At 38.7% G+C, this 17,450-nt stretch overlaps 1 protein-coding gene across 1 annotated transcript in view; it reads left to right on the top strand.

Annotated features, from left to right (window-relative positions):
• The window catches only part of samd10b (sterile alpha motif domain containing 10b), a 75,903-nt gene that overhangs the window by 42,106 nt on the left and 16,347 nt on the right, over positions 1–17,450 (top strand). The window contains exon 3 of the mRNA XM_020929500.2: positions 15,700–15,868. Within this exon, the coding sequence (XP_020785159.1) occupies positions 15,700–15,868 (169 nt within the window). The remainder of the gene's footprint in view (positions 1–15,699; positions 15,869–17,450) is intronic.

Below are 17,450 nucleotides of genomic sequence, written 5' to 3'. Positions count from 1 at the left end.
CACTGCTACCAGGGGAACTAATGTGTGATAACGCTAATATTAATTTTGTTCTAAGCACTTCAGTCCCAATATATAGATTTTGTGAAGTGAGCAGAAAGGCTGTGCTAGTATAGGAGTCTAAATCTGAACTATAGAGCTGAAGCTATAATTTGAATGATCTATTATTATTACTATACAGTCTCTAAAACAGATAGTTCAACAATTAAAACAGCTCTAAACAGCAGATGATGTGTTATTTGTTTGGGGTATTTTTTTAGATAAAGGGAAGGAAGTTTTGTCATCTGGTCTTGCCATATCCTCTTTGCTTTTGTGAACTCTGAGTATTAGCTGTAGTTGACTTTCCCAGTGCCCTAATATGAGAAAAGGGACAATTGTATTTCATTTTGCTGCCTCAAACAACTCCTGCTCTACCTTTGAGATGAGCGCAGGGAATAGGAGAAATAACAGGGGGACAATTTAGGAGGCAGCAGCCAGAGAGTGTCGTCTTTCTTCTGAAACCCTCACTGAGCACTACAGAAGGTGCAGCCCTGGCTCTCATTTGTCATGCTGGAGGAGAGCGCATGCACCCGAGCAGGAGGCAATTATACCAGTGTCCCCATTAGAGGACATAGAGACTGACCTTTGAAGCAACACTTTGCACCACAGTGACAGAACCAAAAGGAACAATGAGAGCCAAAACAAGCACTATTAGTCAACGTAAGCACCAAGAAGCATGCTGGGAATTTGATAAAAGGTATGGTAGAATAAATTGTAGCAGCCTGAGATGTGAAGAGAAGATGCATGATGCTGACGAAGTTTATTCATCATCGGTACAGGGCCCAGCACCCAGACACATGAACCCTCAAGACATTATGATAGTGTTGTCCATTCTAGTCTATCCAGTCCAGTCTGGATATGCTTCCTTTGTACGGAGTATTGTACCTCTGTTGACGTAGAACAAGATAACAAGGACTGAGCTTCCAGTAATAGCAGTAACACAGCACCAAAATGGAATTTTTCTATAGGCACCCTTATCTTACCTGTAGCACAAAATATACCCAGATCTATAGCTTTTGCACATGGTCACAGTTTCATATCGCAAAATTAATAACATTTTCATAGTATTGAAACTAAATAGATAGATTACTACTACATTTGAATAAGTAAAGATGAAGATGAGAAATAGAGTTGTGCAAAAATATTGAAATATTGAATAGTTATAGTTAGTTAGAATAGTTAGTTAATAATTTGATGATACAGTATTGATATCGTGAGCTGCGGTATCGGTATATCGCCAGGAGTATTTTTTAGGTATATTTTACTAAATTATTTTGTGTAAGAGCTACAGTTGTGTTGACATTTTCACTGTTTTGATGAGTAAAATTGGTGTTTTTTATATTAACTTTGAACAAATTTAGTAGATTTAGTAGACTTTTAGTATCACAGCCATGATTTAGGCTTTGTTTTTCACTGAACCATAATCAGATCAATTTGAAATATATTGTATCAAATTGTGTTGGATAGAAAGTGCACTGTATTGAAAAGCATATCGTATATTGTGGCCTATGTGTAGAGGTCTGTATCTTATTGGCAAATTCTTACCCAGAATGGCCTTAATCTATCAGAAGATCAGGATCATTAAAGAAAGTAATATTATTTTGTGTTGAAAATTATATTCCATTATTACACTAAACTGAGGAAGGTAAGGCAAGTTTATTTGTATAGCACAATTCATACACAAAGTCATTCAAAGTGTTTTATGGAATAAGAAAGACATTCAAATACAAACAAATTAAAACATATCATCATAAAATTAACACAAAGAGAAGTGCAGGATAAAAACCTTTCACTCATACGCACAAGAAGTGTGAATTTCCCGTACGTACACATCCAACATCACCCTAGTAATTTAAGTTTAGGTGATACTCCAACTAACGTATTAAATTTTCAAATAATAAATATATACAGACATAGCTTAAAAGATTTTAGTGATAGCACTTAAATATTGAAAAAAAGTGTAGAATATTTGGTGCATTGTTATTTAGTTTCTTCCCACCTCTGCGTGTTCGACCAGGCTTCAGTGACAGCGGCAATATGAAGAATGAGATCAAATGAGAGGTGGAAATGGAGAGGTGTCAGCTGAGATGAGGGATCATGAGTCCAGATCTTCAGGCTTCAGAGATGGGAAACCTATTACAGGGAGTAGATGAAGGACTAGGTTAGGTCAGACCGAGCAGCATATGGAGGAGACAGGGTGAGCATTTAGCGTCCTGTGGAGAGACCTCAGTGACAGCTTAGAGGCAGACCGAGCAGGTGGGAGCTACGTCATCTGCATTATTCATTTAGATGTGACCGCTAATTATCTATAAGCTCAAAAAAAAAAAAAAAAAAAAAAGTTAGAGAGCTATCCACTCCCTGTTTGTTTTTCTGATATTATTGTTTTGCCTGTAATATTCCACAGTATTTCACTACTTCAAATACAAGTGTTGTTATTGCTTAATTGAAAATATGAAATTATGCATTCTTACAGTGAGCGGGGTCAGGTTCCCACAGGTCTAACGAGTAATCTGGCTGTGTGGTCTCCATGGAAATAGACATGTTTATACTAGTATTATGTCATCCTATATTAATCAATATTACCTATATTATCTCATACCTTTTGTTCAGTAGTGACTGGCAATTCCAGGACTGAACTTACCTAAATGATTAAATGAAGGTGTATGGAGTTTTAAAACAGTGAAACACTTCTTGTATTATCACATGACATCACAAGGTGGAATAGAGTTTTTGGTTTGAGAGAAGAACTCAAATATGTTAGATTTGTTTGTTAAATGTGTAAATTAAAATGTGTGAATGAAACACACAACTCCAGGTATGTTTGTGATGAGGAAACAACATTATAACAGAGATCAGAAAACATCATAATTTAGGTCCTTTAATCCCATACTGTGGAACCCTCGAGCCAAAGACATAAAATCTCCACGGAGATAGCAGGAGGCAGACCTTCCATTATCAAAGTTACTTAGTGTGCTTTTAACACTAATACATCTGACACATCTGACCTTCTTTTCAAGTAGAAAAATATGAGAATTAATCATTCATCTGTTCATCTGTCCTCTTTTATTTATTGAAAAATACAATTTTAGGGAGTATTTATCTGAGAAAGTTTATTGCTGTTGTGGATTGAATTTCAACTGTTCCCCACGCTCCCTTGACTTTGACTATCCCTGAATCAGCAGTATATGTGGATACACAAAGCTTATCACAGCCCCTATGTACCAGTTTCATGATTGAACTGAAGACGAGATCAGAGCACAACAGTCATGGGAAGATCGAAACAATGGAAGAGGCTGGAAGCACAAAAGGATTTATGAGGAGGCGACTAGGGGAGAGGAGTGAGGATACAAGCATGATGGAGCAGAGGGAAAAGGAAGGACAAATCAGCCAGAGGAGGGTACAAACAGAATGATCAATAGAAATGCAGAGAACAGAGACTAGGGCAGGACTGGGACACATGCTTGAAGTCTTTGTTGAATGGTAAATGGATTTTGTCTCTATTATTAATGACACGGCATGTGAGGTCTTGTGGATGCATGGGATAATATAGGACATCATCCTGATCATCTGTTTTCATGTTTTGTTTTGTGTTAAAGTCCACAAAAAAGGTAACTGATGGGCTACTAAAATAATTGTTAACTGCAGCCCTTACCCGTTTAATAATGGTTAATTATGTTTAAAGTAGTGGTGGGCCGTTAGGACCTGCAAGGCCTTCTCTGCTGGCCTAAAAAAATATCTGAATCACAGACTGTGATATTATTATTAAATCATTTCAAATGGTCTGTCCACTTCCTTTCATGGCTTTTCCGATGGTTGTGCTGCTTCCAGACATGTATTTTCATATTAAAACCTTTAACCAATCACATTTCAGTCATCATTCGTTGCCAGGCAGAGTCAAAGTCAAAGAAGGCCTTCATATTCCATTCTGCAGGCCCTTGAACACAAAATAAATGTCCATGAAACTGTTGCTTCAACCAATCAGATTTTGAGTTGGTGTCACCAGGGCCTTCTAGCAGGCGTATGGTAAGGTCACCGGATTTAGACCCATTGATTGGATAGTTAGAGAGTGGACCAGCAAACTGTATCTGTAGCGTGTAGCGGGCTACACAAATCAAAATTATTATTACTATGTATTACTACTATTATTACTATTATTGTGGCTACAGGAATTATCTATCTGCGATCTAACAGCTCTTTCTACTGTATTTCTGTTTAATAAGATGGCTTTTATAACCATAAAATTGTTATTGACAGAGCACTACTAAAGGCCTAGGTGTGAAATGCACACTCTGCCACTGGTTTAAAGATCCTATATTACCCAAAATTTACCTTTGTGAACTTAAAGCCAATTTATAATGTTGTTACCTCCTCAAAAACATCCCTTCATTATTAGTCTGTTTACATCTCAAAAGCTCAAAATACTCTGTTCCGTCTTATGATGTCATGAAGTGATAGTTTTCAAGTTAACTGCAAAATTTTACCTTTTGATCAGTAGAGATTGGCAATTCCAGGGGTGAAAGTAGCCAATTAGGGATGTAACAATAACCAAAATATTGTGATATTGCATCGTAAAAAGTCTCTCAATAATATTGTGGGCCATCACAATATATCAAATTTGTCTCTTTGCTGAAATTCATTGTTTTGGTGCAGCAACAGCTAAAAAAGGAGATGGAACTACATAGACCATGATCCTTTGCTCTGTTTCAGTGCAACCTCCATAAAATATCGCAATAAATATGAGATGAATATGATAAAAATATTGTAAAGTATCGATGCAGATATTGTTACATCCCTAATAAATGCATGTTGATATGAAATAAGTGGTAAAGATTTAAGCATGTTTTGTTGCGAAGAAGACATAAGACATTGGTTACGTTACTACAGTAATATGTAAAAGCAAACATATAAACTAAAACTAAAAGTACATACTCACACAAGAATAGGGATATAACAATAACCAAAATATCATGATACTGTATTGTCAGAACTCTCACAATAATATCGTGGCCTGTCAAAATATATCAAACTAAGGTATTTCACTTAAAAGCACTAAAAAAGAGGGAACTGCATAGGCCATGATCCTTTACTTAATTTACTACATTCTTTGGAATATGACAGGAATGATTCATACTAAAGACAGGTCAAAGTATTTAAAAAGGAAAAAAATAGCTTATATATCGTACAATTCTGTTAACTGTTCCAAAACACAGTGGAGCACTTCCTGTATTACTACTTGACATCATCAGGTGGAACAAGTGTTTTCTGTTTGAGAGAAGAACTCAGCCTAAAATATTCAGGGTTCGTGTGTTACACGTGTGAATGAAACAAAACACAGCATCAGATATGTTTGTGATGCGAAACAACATATACCACAGGTGTCAAACATAAGGCCCGGGGGCCAGATCCGGCCCTCCAAGACCTTTAATGTGGCCCTTGGGTGATTTTCTACTAAAATATTTTAATTATATTTTCTATTAAAATATTGGTCATTTTCTACGTCGCTTAGCATAGCAGCGTCTCCAGAGCCTCTGTACGTGGCCCCTCCCACCAGAGCAGAGTCTCTGTACGTGGCCCCTCCCACCAGAGCAGCACAAAAAAAGACTTGTCTCTTTCCAAACGCTCTTAAAGGGCGATCGTTTTGACTGTTGACCATGACACCCTCATCAGAAAAATGTCCAAAATAAGAAAAGTGGAGCCGAGTGCAGGATTTTACAACAAAAATTGACTTATTCCTGTTTGCATACAAGTTCATGTTAAAACTTGGTGTTGAAATTGTATTTTTCTTAAAGTTTCAGGTTGTTCATAATATTATAATATTATAATAAGAAAGAGTTCATCAATTAAAAAAATGATTTCTGTAATAGATTTGCGTTTCTCTGCACAAATATTTGAACTTATTGTTATTTTTGGGGTTTATATGCCATGAGTTTTCTGATCCGGCCCCTTTGGGATCAAAGTCGGTTGGATACGGCCCCCGGAACAAAATGAGTTTGACACCCCTGACATATACCATAGATCAGAAAATAGAGTAAAAATACAGAAAAATGTACAGATACAGTATCTTAAGTTGTGAATCTCTGGACCATATGAGACAACAGTGAATATGAATATGCACACTGTAAACCCAACAAAGTACCTAGTCTTTTGTCTTTTAGCCCTCTCCTGGCACTACACTCTCCACACAGTGTCTCCTCTTCCCTGCGGCGCCCTTCCTGTCCTGTCCATAATGGATGAGGGCATCGCTCCCTGGACAGAAGTAGGTCTCGGGAGGGGGGTGGGAGAATGCTGGGAGAGGTAGTAAAGGGTGTGAGTGCGATTGGGACCACTGGCTGCAAGAGATACAGGCTGACGGATGGGTGCTCCTGAGAGAGGAACAGGGGGAGTAGGGGGGTGGGGGTTGGAGATGATGGGGCGATCACTCTGTTTCCTCTATGATGGTGTATTGACGGAGAAGACTCTTACTCAAAAGATTGTGTTGAACTCCCTCAACCCTTTCGTGACTTGTTCTTACTTTGCATGGTGACTATTCTTCTCTGTGACATGAACAAGTCTATATACTACCTATACAAAAATAAGGAATAACAAAACAAAAATAATTAAACTCGCAGCTATGATGGCCAACGCAATCACCCCGGCATGCTATTATCATTTCCCGACAGCTGCCCAGGCTCACAGATCCTCCTTCAGAAAAACTACACAGTGCAGTCTCATATATATATATATATATATATATATATATATATATATATATGTATGTATATTTGCTTCTAGTCATTCATTGAATTTAATCCCCAAATTTGGTACAAATCTGATAATGATGATGTTTCATGTCTATGGTAGGGGGCAGCTGTAGTGTACACTTGTTGTATGCTTTATAGTGGATTATGGCCAAGATCACACATTAGTGATTCTTTCTTAACAAAGCCCTGGTACCTCTACACTTCAGAGGATGACAATTACCTCTAAGATGAGGACTTTCACCTGGAGGCTCTAGTTTGCCCCACACTAACAGGAAGCGGTCAAAAGTCACAGGAGAACCAACTGGTGTCTCCCAACATCCAATAGCCCTCAAGCCCAGAGGCCAAAAGTCTGGTCCAGGTACTTTCACCCCTGGTCCAGGTACTTCCACCCCTGGAGGAGAGCGCTCTGGTCAGGGCACTCTGTGAAGAGTTGGAGCGAGCAAGGGCCAAACTTGCAAATAAACAATTCTTTGGACCACAAGCTTTGGTCTCAAGAAATACACCTGGAGTTGAAAAAAATCTGTGATTCTCTCCAGAAGAAAGACAAGCAACTGTAAGACCAGATTAATGCACATAAGGAGAGCTTATGTACAACTCTACAGTACAGGAAAATGTGCAGCTGAAGTAAGACCTTGCAAACTCCAAAAATTTCACGAATAAGATTGTCTATTTGGAGATGCAAAAACTCAAAGCTTCTCTCCAAAAGAAAGACAAAGAGCTAGAAACCCAAATGAACACATACATCTGTATAATAGTTCAGCGAGAGAAAATATCCAGCTCAAGAGCTACCCAGCACCAGTAAAGTCCTTGATAAGATGAAAGAACAATTCAAAACACAGGACAATATAATCGCTGAGATGAGAAACACAAATAGGTCGGATCTAGAGGCCTGCAGAGACTCTCAAACCACTGGGATTGGAGTTGGTGGAGATGTAACCCACAAAGACAATGAGAAATTGTTCAGGTGCAGGAGCTGTCTCCTCAACTCTTCTTAGCATGAGTGGTGCTGCGACTCCGAAAATTTCTTTGTGAAGTGGCCATAGTGAAGCGGCCGTAGTGAAGGAGCAGAGGAGGGTGCTCTAATGCTACTACCGCCGCTAAAGCACCTCCAAACATTACCCTTTACTCTTTGCATTATGAAAAAAATCACACATTTTCTTTGCGCCATCGCTGGCCAACCATTTATTTTTTTGCTCGTAATCATGCTTTTTGCTCATAGTCAAATAGGTACAAATCCGATAATGATGACTTTTCATTTCTATAGTGGGAGGAGTAAGTTTTCATATAGTGTACATTTTTCATATTCTCATATATGGGTCACTTTTGGGCATTGTCGTTGACATTTAAGCCTTCAAAATCGTGGTTGTATGGAAGGAAAAATAATAATAGAGAAGTAGAAACTGGCAAAGAACAATGGGCTTCAGCAGTTACTTGGTTACTGGCTTGAGCCAATAATACCAGCATCTTGAAAGGAGTAAAGTTGTGACGCTTTCTGACTTGGGTGTGCAGTTTTTTTTTTGTTTAAACTGAAGGATGGGTTTGGATGGGTTATTGGTTTGTTGTTTGACATTTTCATTATTAAGAGAAAAAGCCCCTTGAGATGTGCTGTCTAGTTTTCAAGGGGGTTGTCACTGGCTGTTGGTACCAATTGTTAAAGGTTCATTGTGTAACTTTTTTAACAGAGGGTCTGTCAAATGCTCTTCTCCATGGATGATGTTATTGCTTTGTTTGACATTTTACTGTCCTACCTTTCTGTCGTCATGGAGACCAAACCAGACCAAGTTACAGGTCATCTCTGTGGAGAGGCGACCCCGCTCAGAGTCAAAATGCCTGTTTTTCTAGGTATTTTTGAGCTATAAACCCACCTTTAATTTAAAGGGTAGAGTTGTTTAATGTCATACTGTGGAACATTCCAGAGAGGACAAGGGTATATCCATAGAAACAAGCAGGTGACAACCCTCAAACAAAAACTTACAAGCTCATATAAGATGCAAAAAAGTTAATGAAACTGCTATAATAATGTAAACAGCTCCAATTCACTTTATTTCTATTTCACATTTTATAAACAAAGGTAATTTCTCAAGTGCTTCACATCCACAAATTCAGTCGCACTTTGAATTGTTGAAATATCTGTTTCCTTCCTTCAAGATATATATTTCATATTTTTGTATAAATTGTGAAAAAGTGAAAATGGCCAGGGCGCTAGCTCACAGCAGTATTTATTTGATGCTGTCAATGTCAATATTTTTTAAAAGATGATGCAGTGTAAATCTTCAGGCTCTGCTGAGAAAAGCTTAGCAGAGATTTTGTTATAAATCATACAGAAACTGTACGCCTTCTACTTTTGTGGAAAGTTGTAAAAATTGACCTGCTTCAAATAATTTTGAAAAATATTTATCATTATTATCCTTAGAGAAATATTTTAATGACAGAGGACACCACCACCAGTCTAGGCAAGAACTTTCCAGACAACACTGGCTTTATCTTGGAATGAAAAAGTTTTACCAAAGCTTTGACTTAGGCTGACAATTTTCTTGTCCAAATGATTGATCTATTCACTGGTACAACTTGTATTTCACAGTGTTAAATTATTGACCAACAACTTCACTGACTTTCCTTATCACAAACTTGGACTTGGAGTTGTGTTTTGATTCATTTACACATGTTTAACACACAAATCCTGTGTATTTATGCTGAGTTCTTCTCTCAAACAGAAAACACTCTGTTCCACCTTCTGATGTCATATAGGAAGTGCTCCGTTGTGTTTTTAAAATCCATACACCTTCACTAGAATCATTTGGGTCATTCCATTCCTGTATTTCTACTGTTTTAAAGGTAAAAGGGAGTTGTTAACTTGAAATCTACTGCATCATGACATCAGAAGGTGGAACAGAGCATTTGAAGATGTAGACAGACTAATAATAAAAGATTACTCAAACATGTGTGAATGAAAAAAAAAACTCTGACTATGTTTTTTGATGAGGTAACAATATCATAACGTGGCTTAAAGCTCACAAGATTCAATTATGTGTATTACAGTACCTTTAAGAATGCTTTCAGTACCATCTTTTTCTAAGTATGGCATAAACAACTATTTTCTGCTTCTCTCCCTTCATTAACAAAAGTTGGCTCACCCTCACTGATATACAGGCCTGGGCTCCATTAGACATTTCACCATACATAATCCCATTAAAAGCCCTCGATTGTGGAGTGGAGCTGTTGGCAGACTGCGGTGCTTCTCTGTTGAAAATCAGCCAAAGTCATTGTCATTATGTTGGCTGTTCAGTGAGGGTGAGTGAATAGGTCTGATATGAGACTATGGGTCTTGAGAGGGGCGCAGAGCTGAAGGGACTGGGGGTACCATTGTGTGTTTTTGTCCATGTGTGAACTGCGCGACTTTATTAATGTCCACTTCATTCTCCACACCCGGATTTGACACACTCTGGATTAATGGGTCAGTGGAAGTGCAAGAGGAAAGAGGGCATGCTTGTATCTAATCCGGAGTATATGAAAAAACTCAAGTGCTTTTATATACAGGCGAGCCATGGTGAAAGAAGGTATTGATCTTATAGGTATCCAAGTGACTACATTGTATCACCAAAGGGGTCAATATTTATTAACTATTAATTATACTATTAATTTTCTAATAAGGTTAAATTTGTGTGCACTTTTTATTGGATTATAAGATAAGTGTTAGCAGTTGGTATTACTTCATGCTGTAAACATGCCATTATCCGTTGTCGTTCTCTCAAACACTCTCATTCATGCACCAGTATACTGTAACTGTAATTTAGGAGAAAGAAGGGTTAAGTGTCTTGCCCAAGAACACAACAACTGTATGCACTAGAGCCACTGCTTCCTCACTGCAGCATCTGGTATTCCCAGTGGTCTCCCATCCAAGTACTAATCAAGCCCAACCACGCACAGCTTCTGAAATCTGGCATTAATCTTGGTTGAAATAGAGTTCTAGTTCTAGTTTTTATGTTTGATTAAAGGTCCTATTTTCCTAAATTGACAACTGTGACCTTTAAAGGGATAGTTCGGGATTTTTGACTTAAATCTGTATGGCACCCCCATGAGCAGTATCTTGCATCAACACTGACTTACCCCCGTCAGCGTCCGGTGAACCGAGATACTGGCCGTATTCGGAGCTGATGAAAGTAGTCTGGCAAGTTGGCTGGGGACTGTATAATAAAGCGTTTTTCTTCTCAAAACAATATGTATTCAAAAGAGTGATACATTTGCATCACAAAACCATTGTCGCCTAAAAAGTCAGACCTCATAATCGCTTGGCACTATTTTCTTTCCGTCGTATCACTGCGCGCTGCCGCTAGGTGACAGCCTCGCCTGGTTCACTTTGTTTACTGCTCGGAATGTTAGCGACAACATGTCTGATTACAACACCGACAATAAAGACTTTGCCTTTACCACAAAGCCAAGGGGAGATCTTTATGAACCTGAATATACTGATGCCGAAATTCGCTAGATGGAGTTAGAACAGGCAGAGAGAGAAGAGAGACAGAGAAGTGGTACAAGTTGAAGCTGGAGTCACACGTGAGAGACCGAGTGAGCGACAATTACCATCACGTCATTTATAAACTCGTATACAGCGAACATAGAGCCGACACTGTGACTGAAGTATGGACTACTAATAGAAACATGGAATCATCCACACGTCCACGTAGCTGCTACCAATCGTGTACGTGACATTTACAATAGTAATAACAGTCGACTTATAAAGTTACGTTTTGTAGACGCTTCACTGGTGATATGACACTGAGTGATTAACTGCACACAGCGTTACAGCTGATTCTTGAACCTGTCTGCTTGTAAACATAGCGGCACTTCTTCGTTCTAACCTGGTTTGGTTTCCACATTGAAGTCTAAGGCAAGAAGCCAAAGTTTCCTCAGCGCCAAGTCCGTGACAGGAAAACTGTGAAATGTGTGTGGAGATTCAGCCAGATTTTTGTCGTTACAGCCTGGATAATCAAGAGTTTGCAACATTTTTTAGATATATTCTTATGTATCTTATACAAGCTTATATACTTATCGCTCTAGCTCTCACGTTAGCTCTCTCACGTCACAGTGGTCTGCGCATGTAAACACTGCTGAACAACTGCAGAAAGTGATGGATTTGTGCGCGGCTGTCACCTGGCGGCAGCGCGCAGTCGTACGAACGGAAAGAAAATAGTGCCAAGCGATAATGAGGTCTGACTTTTTAGGCGACAATGGTTTTGTGATGCAAATGTATCACTCTTTTGAACACATATTGTTTGGAAAAGAAAAACACTTTATTATACAGTCCCCAGCCAACTTGCTGGACTACTTTCATCAGCACCGAATACGGCCAGTATCTCGGTTCACCGGATGCTGTCGGGGTAAGTCAGTGTGGATTCACGACACTGCTCACGGGGATGCCATACAGATTTATGTCAAAAATCCTGAACTATCCCTTTAAGCTTTTAGTTAAAACCTTGTTACCTCATCAAAAACATATCTGGGGTTGTGTTTGAGTAATTCTCCATCGTTGGGCTGTCAATATCACCAAAGCGCAAAATGCTCTGTTCCACCTTGTGATGTCATGAAGTGGTAGTTTTCAAGTTAAGTGGCACCTTTTAACTTTTATTCAGTAGAGATTGGCAGTTCCATGGCTGAAAATTATTATTTGTATTCATTTATTATTTTAGAACTCAGCCTAAATATGCAGGATTTGTGTGTTAAACATGTGTGAATGAAACAAAACACAACTGTATGTCATGGTTCATGTTTTGTAGTCATTGTTTTTGCTTATTTTGGTGTATCTTATTCCTTTAGTGTTGTGTGCCCTTGGTCTTATTTTGGCATTTGTCCTGTCTGCTTGTAGTTTTGAGTTTAACTTCCTGTTTGTGAATATATACTGGATACCCTGTGTTCTCCTCTGCCCTTGGTTGGTCCAGTGTCATTGTCATTGTCAGTGTCAGTGTATTGTCATGGCAGTTTAGTCGTGATTTTTGGATTTATGGATTTTTGGGTCTTTTTGTTTGTTATTAAAGAACTTCAACTGTAGTCCTGCATTTTGGGTCCTCCCTCTGTTTCTATGTGATACTGGGTGTTTTTTGATGAGGAAACAGCATTATTACATAGATCAGAAAATAGCTTTACTTTGACTTTTTTGATGATGCTCACCTACATAAAATGAGAAGGTTGAGGGGACGGCTGACACATGCTCATAATTATAAGCTATGCAACTTACCGCTTTGACCTCTACATTTAACTATAAGATAAACAGTGATGCAATGCTGTATAGGTAAAACTGTCAGGATTAATCAGAGCATCCCTGGAAAAGCCAGCGCTGAAGACGCCTCCACTTTGAAATGCCAGTGCCCTTGTTCACGCTGACTGTATAGATCGCAATTACTGTGTGGAGATGCAGCCTGCTTTTGACAGAGAGGTGAAATCTGCCAGTCTACATGATGATTGGAGAAAAGGCGTCAAAGGCAGTGGCGATGGCTAATTTGCATGTTTCTTTTTAAATGAGGGTTCAAATGTGAAAGCAGGGCCATTATTACAGAGGAAAAGCATCTGTTTGTAATTAGGCCTTAAGCTTTAAAGCCGTCTGCTCATTGCTCATTAAAGCCCCACGATTCATGTTTTTACAATAATACAAGGATGTGTTTACAAGAGGCTCACTGCGGCGAATACGAACACTGGAATAAGCTGTTTTCCACTGGAGGTGTTTGCTCATTTACAGTATTTCCTGGGATATCATCTACAGTCTAATCTCATGCATTGAAAATAATGTCTCTGTTGTTGACTTTGGAATAACAAGGACTGTGCAATTACTTTTTTTTGTTATATTATCGATTTAGGGGTGTACCAAAAAAATTTGAATATCGTTATACTAAGTTTAGTTATACAGTATTGTTATCATTGTTAATTTAGTGGAAGGAAACTTTTTATGCAAAACACTTGACTCTCTTGATTTTCACTATTTTGATGATTAAAATAGATGTATTTCAGATTAATTTTCACAAAGAAATATTGTTGCTAAACTGTATTTGGTTCTTAAAAAACAGCAGTATAGATGGATTATCAGACTATGTCACTTGCCTGTCCCCTGAGCATGTCTCCTGCAGAAAGAGTCCTCCATGGGTCCATTTTTGTAGACCTGCACCCGCCAGCACTCGCTCAGTACAGCACCGCACCCACCCATTAACCCGTGATTATATCAAAGTTAAATCCACACCTGCCCGTACCCATTAACATTCCACCCGTTACCTGTCTGCCCGTGATAAATCCGGGTCATTAGGGTCTAACCTAACCGGGGTCTAACCAGGTCTAAACTAGAACTGAACCAGGACTAGACCAGGACTAAACCAGGACTAGACCAGGCGCAGCCACTGAGCCAACTGCCTCCGCTGATGTAATAAATACACTCAAGTCTCTCTCTGAGCCTGGTCTGCCGTTGTTCCGGGAAAAGACCGGGAAATAGAACTTGTTTCCAGGGCAATGGGAGTTCCTGGACACGCGTCAAGTATTTTACTCCCGTTCATTTGATTCACCTGACCCGCACGTGTGTAATCACTACATGTAAAATTCCAGAACATTAAAACCTGCCCATTTCAGCAACTATTTGGTACCCGACCCAGTGCAGGACTCTACCACTAGCTAACGTTGCAACTTCATTTTAGCCGCAGAGATGGTGGCGCTTTCTGCATTCAAGCTGCACGTGCATTCACTGTGCTGATGAACAAATAATCCATCGAGTATCATGTGCAGTATATCGATTATCGCAAGTATTGCCTAATCGTGACAATATCGTATCGAGAGCCATTTATTGTGTGTTGTATCGAATTGTGAGTCCCAGCCCTAATATGATTACAACTATGGTTCCACTCAAGTAAAACTTTTAACAGTTGATTACATTTTGGTCTGAATGATAATAAACAACATTGGCAGTGACACAAAACATTACAGTAAACTTTTATAGCTCAAAAATACCTAGAACAACAGGCATTCTGAGTGTAAGCGGGGTTACCTCTCCTCAGATTTGACCTTTAACTTTGTCTCGTTTGGTCTCCATGAAGATAGAAAGGTTTAATATCATGCTGTGAAAAATTCCAGACAAAGCAATAACATCTCCACGAAGAAAAGCATTTGACAGACACTCCACCAGAAAAGTTACACAACACAAGTAACAGTCACAGTTTTACTGTTTGTTATGCATTTATTGATAACTTTTTTTTTTTACTAATACTGTGCAGTTTGATGCCTAAATTGTATATAATTAACTACAGCGAGGGTTGTAACAGTACACAAAAATCACGGTTCGATACGTACCTCAGTTTTGAGGTCACGGTTCGATTCATTTTCAGTACAGTATAGGAACAAAATGCAAAACCATTTGCTTGTTGTTTATTTGTGTGTTTATTAAACCAACATTTTGTTTTAACATTACACAAACAGGAGATTCCATGATGGCGAAAGTGAGAAAAGGGGTGTGACGACCGCAGTTTTGTGAGGATTCACGTGGTTCGGAGAGACGTAGTCAAGGCGGGGGGCAAATGTTGTCAAGGCGGCTGACCTAACTATAAAGCGCTGCAGGAAACATTGCCACCTCAATCACGGACAAGTTCCCTCGTGAATATTAAAGAGCCGAGCCTTTCATGTAGCTGCACATGTAGTGGCCGAATGTAAACAAATTGTGCAAATTCACTCGTGTGTAGCCCTGCACTGAACCGAACATCCCGTACTGAAACGGTTCGGTATGAATATATGTACCATTACACTCCTAACTGACACTGTATTCTAAATAGACTAATAACTGTACTGAAATACTATGTATTTTGGTTAGTTTCTTCCAGAGACTGTTTATAAACCACTTTTCTATTTTTGTTGATCTTTATATTTACTGTATGTCTCCTTTTCTGTGCTTGTGTCCCAGCTGCGCCCGGGTGAAGCCTTTGCCGTGTACCACACTAGCCCCACGCTCTCCTCTCTGTCCAAACCGGTGGTGCTGTGGACGCAACAAGACGTGTGCAAGTGGCTCAAGAAACACTGTCCCCACAACTACCTGACCTATGTAGAAGCTTTCTCTCACCACGCCATCACAGGTACACAGTCTTAGGCAACTGCTGCCACTTTGTCTTTGTCTCTAAAATATGGTTGTCCTTTTGCTATTCAGAGATGGTATGGCTTCATTGTCATATCCAATAACATTTATGGCTGTTTTTTTTTTTTTTTTTGGCCTAGATTTATAATCGTAAAAGTATTGTTAATGAATTGATATTTTGTACACTTGACTGTTTTGTGCAGTTGTACGTTTTAATAGTGTACTGTATAAAGGCATTGATCACTTTATTGTCCCTTTCCAAGAAAATCAAAACACACATTTCTTTTTTTCTTAAACCTTTTTTTTTTTTTTTAAACAAATTTTTAATATTTTACAAAACTAAAACAAAAACAGACAAAACTATAAAAATATACTCACCCTTCACTCCTTTCTCCTAACACAACACCCCACAAGCACTGCACAAAAACACACAAATAGAAACTAGACGGCAATTAAATTTCTATAGCAAAGGAGGTAATAGTTTTAGTTTCCTTATCTGGCATTGTGGCTCATATAGATATTCAGTTCTCAAAAGATAATAAAACAGCTGTTATGGGAGACTGAAAATAAGAAAACCACAGGGAGTGAACATATGCACACTATACGGGCTCTATCTCTGTGCCACAATAACATCATTTGCTTCACTTCAAACAAAGTAAATATTATTGTTTATTTTAGATTTAGTCTTACAAACTGACGCCACAAAAGCCGCACCTCTCCTCGCCTTTATTTTTAGGTTTATAGTCTCACGGATTAGCCTTTTCAGCTGGAAACAGGTTTACACTCAAGTCTCCAAAGAAGATTCAAAAGGCATTCATGTGCGCTAACTCAAGCAATGCGGATTATTTTTGGACTAGAATAGAAATATCCATGGTGTGTTAATAGTTCAGGCTCTCTCAATGCCACCAAATGTTGATTATTTTCCTCCCACACAAACAGATAGAGGGACACTATAATATGCTATTAGGCAAATGGTGAGATCAGCAGCCTTGACCAAGCAGACGCCACAGCAGTGACTTTTATAGCTTCTTGTGGTGAACAGATTGCTACTCGGAGCCGAAGGGTCAGTCACCACACGCTAACACGCATATGCACAACCCACTCAGCTACTCCACTGTTTGTTCCTTCATATAGCACAAGAACATATGGCTTCTAAAGTGTTATATCTTGGATTGGTAGTATTATCAAACAGTCTTTAAAATGCCAATAAAATAAGAGTTCTGGTGAAATCCAGTTATTACATGAATGATAGGTTAATTATGCAATATATTAAAAAATGTCAGATGTCATTTACATAAGAATATTGATTTCAACAAATAGTTCAACAATCAGTATTTTTCAGGCTCCATTATAAATATCAGTTGCTAAAAGCTATAATAGTAAAGTATTGATAATTTGCTATAGAGCATTAATAAAACCACACAGTTTACCCAGATTTTTTGATATTATTGGTAGAGAAATGTAATTCCTGTAGTATCACCACAAGGGGCCCTGCAAACAGTGACTATAGAACAGCCAAATCCAAGATCCAACAGATCTGTAATGCCATGCCTGTCCAACTGAAAACTCTCACACATCTGATT

This window comes from Boleophthalmus pectinirostris, unplaced genomic scaffold (assembly GCF_026225935.1).
Source record: "Boleophthalmus pectinirostris isolate CB_2022bp ecotype Guang Dong unplaced genomic scaffold, ASM2622593v1 HiC_scaffold_8, whole genome shotgun sequence".
Lineage (NCBI taxonomy): Eukaryota > Metazoa > Chordata > Actinopteri > Gobiiformes > Gobiidae > Boleophthalmus > Boleophthalmus pectinirostris.
Note: the sequence above shows the minus strand (reverse complement) of the source record. Positions and strands in the feature narration are given on the sequence as shown.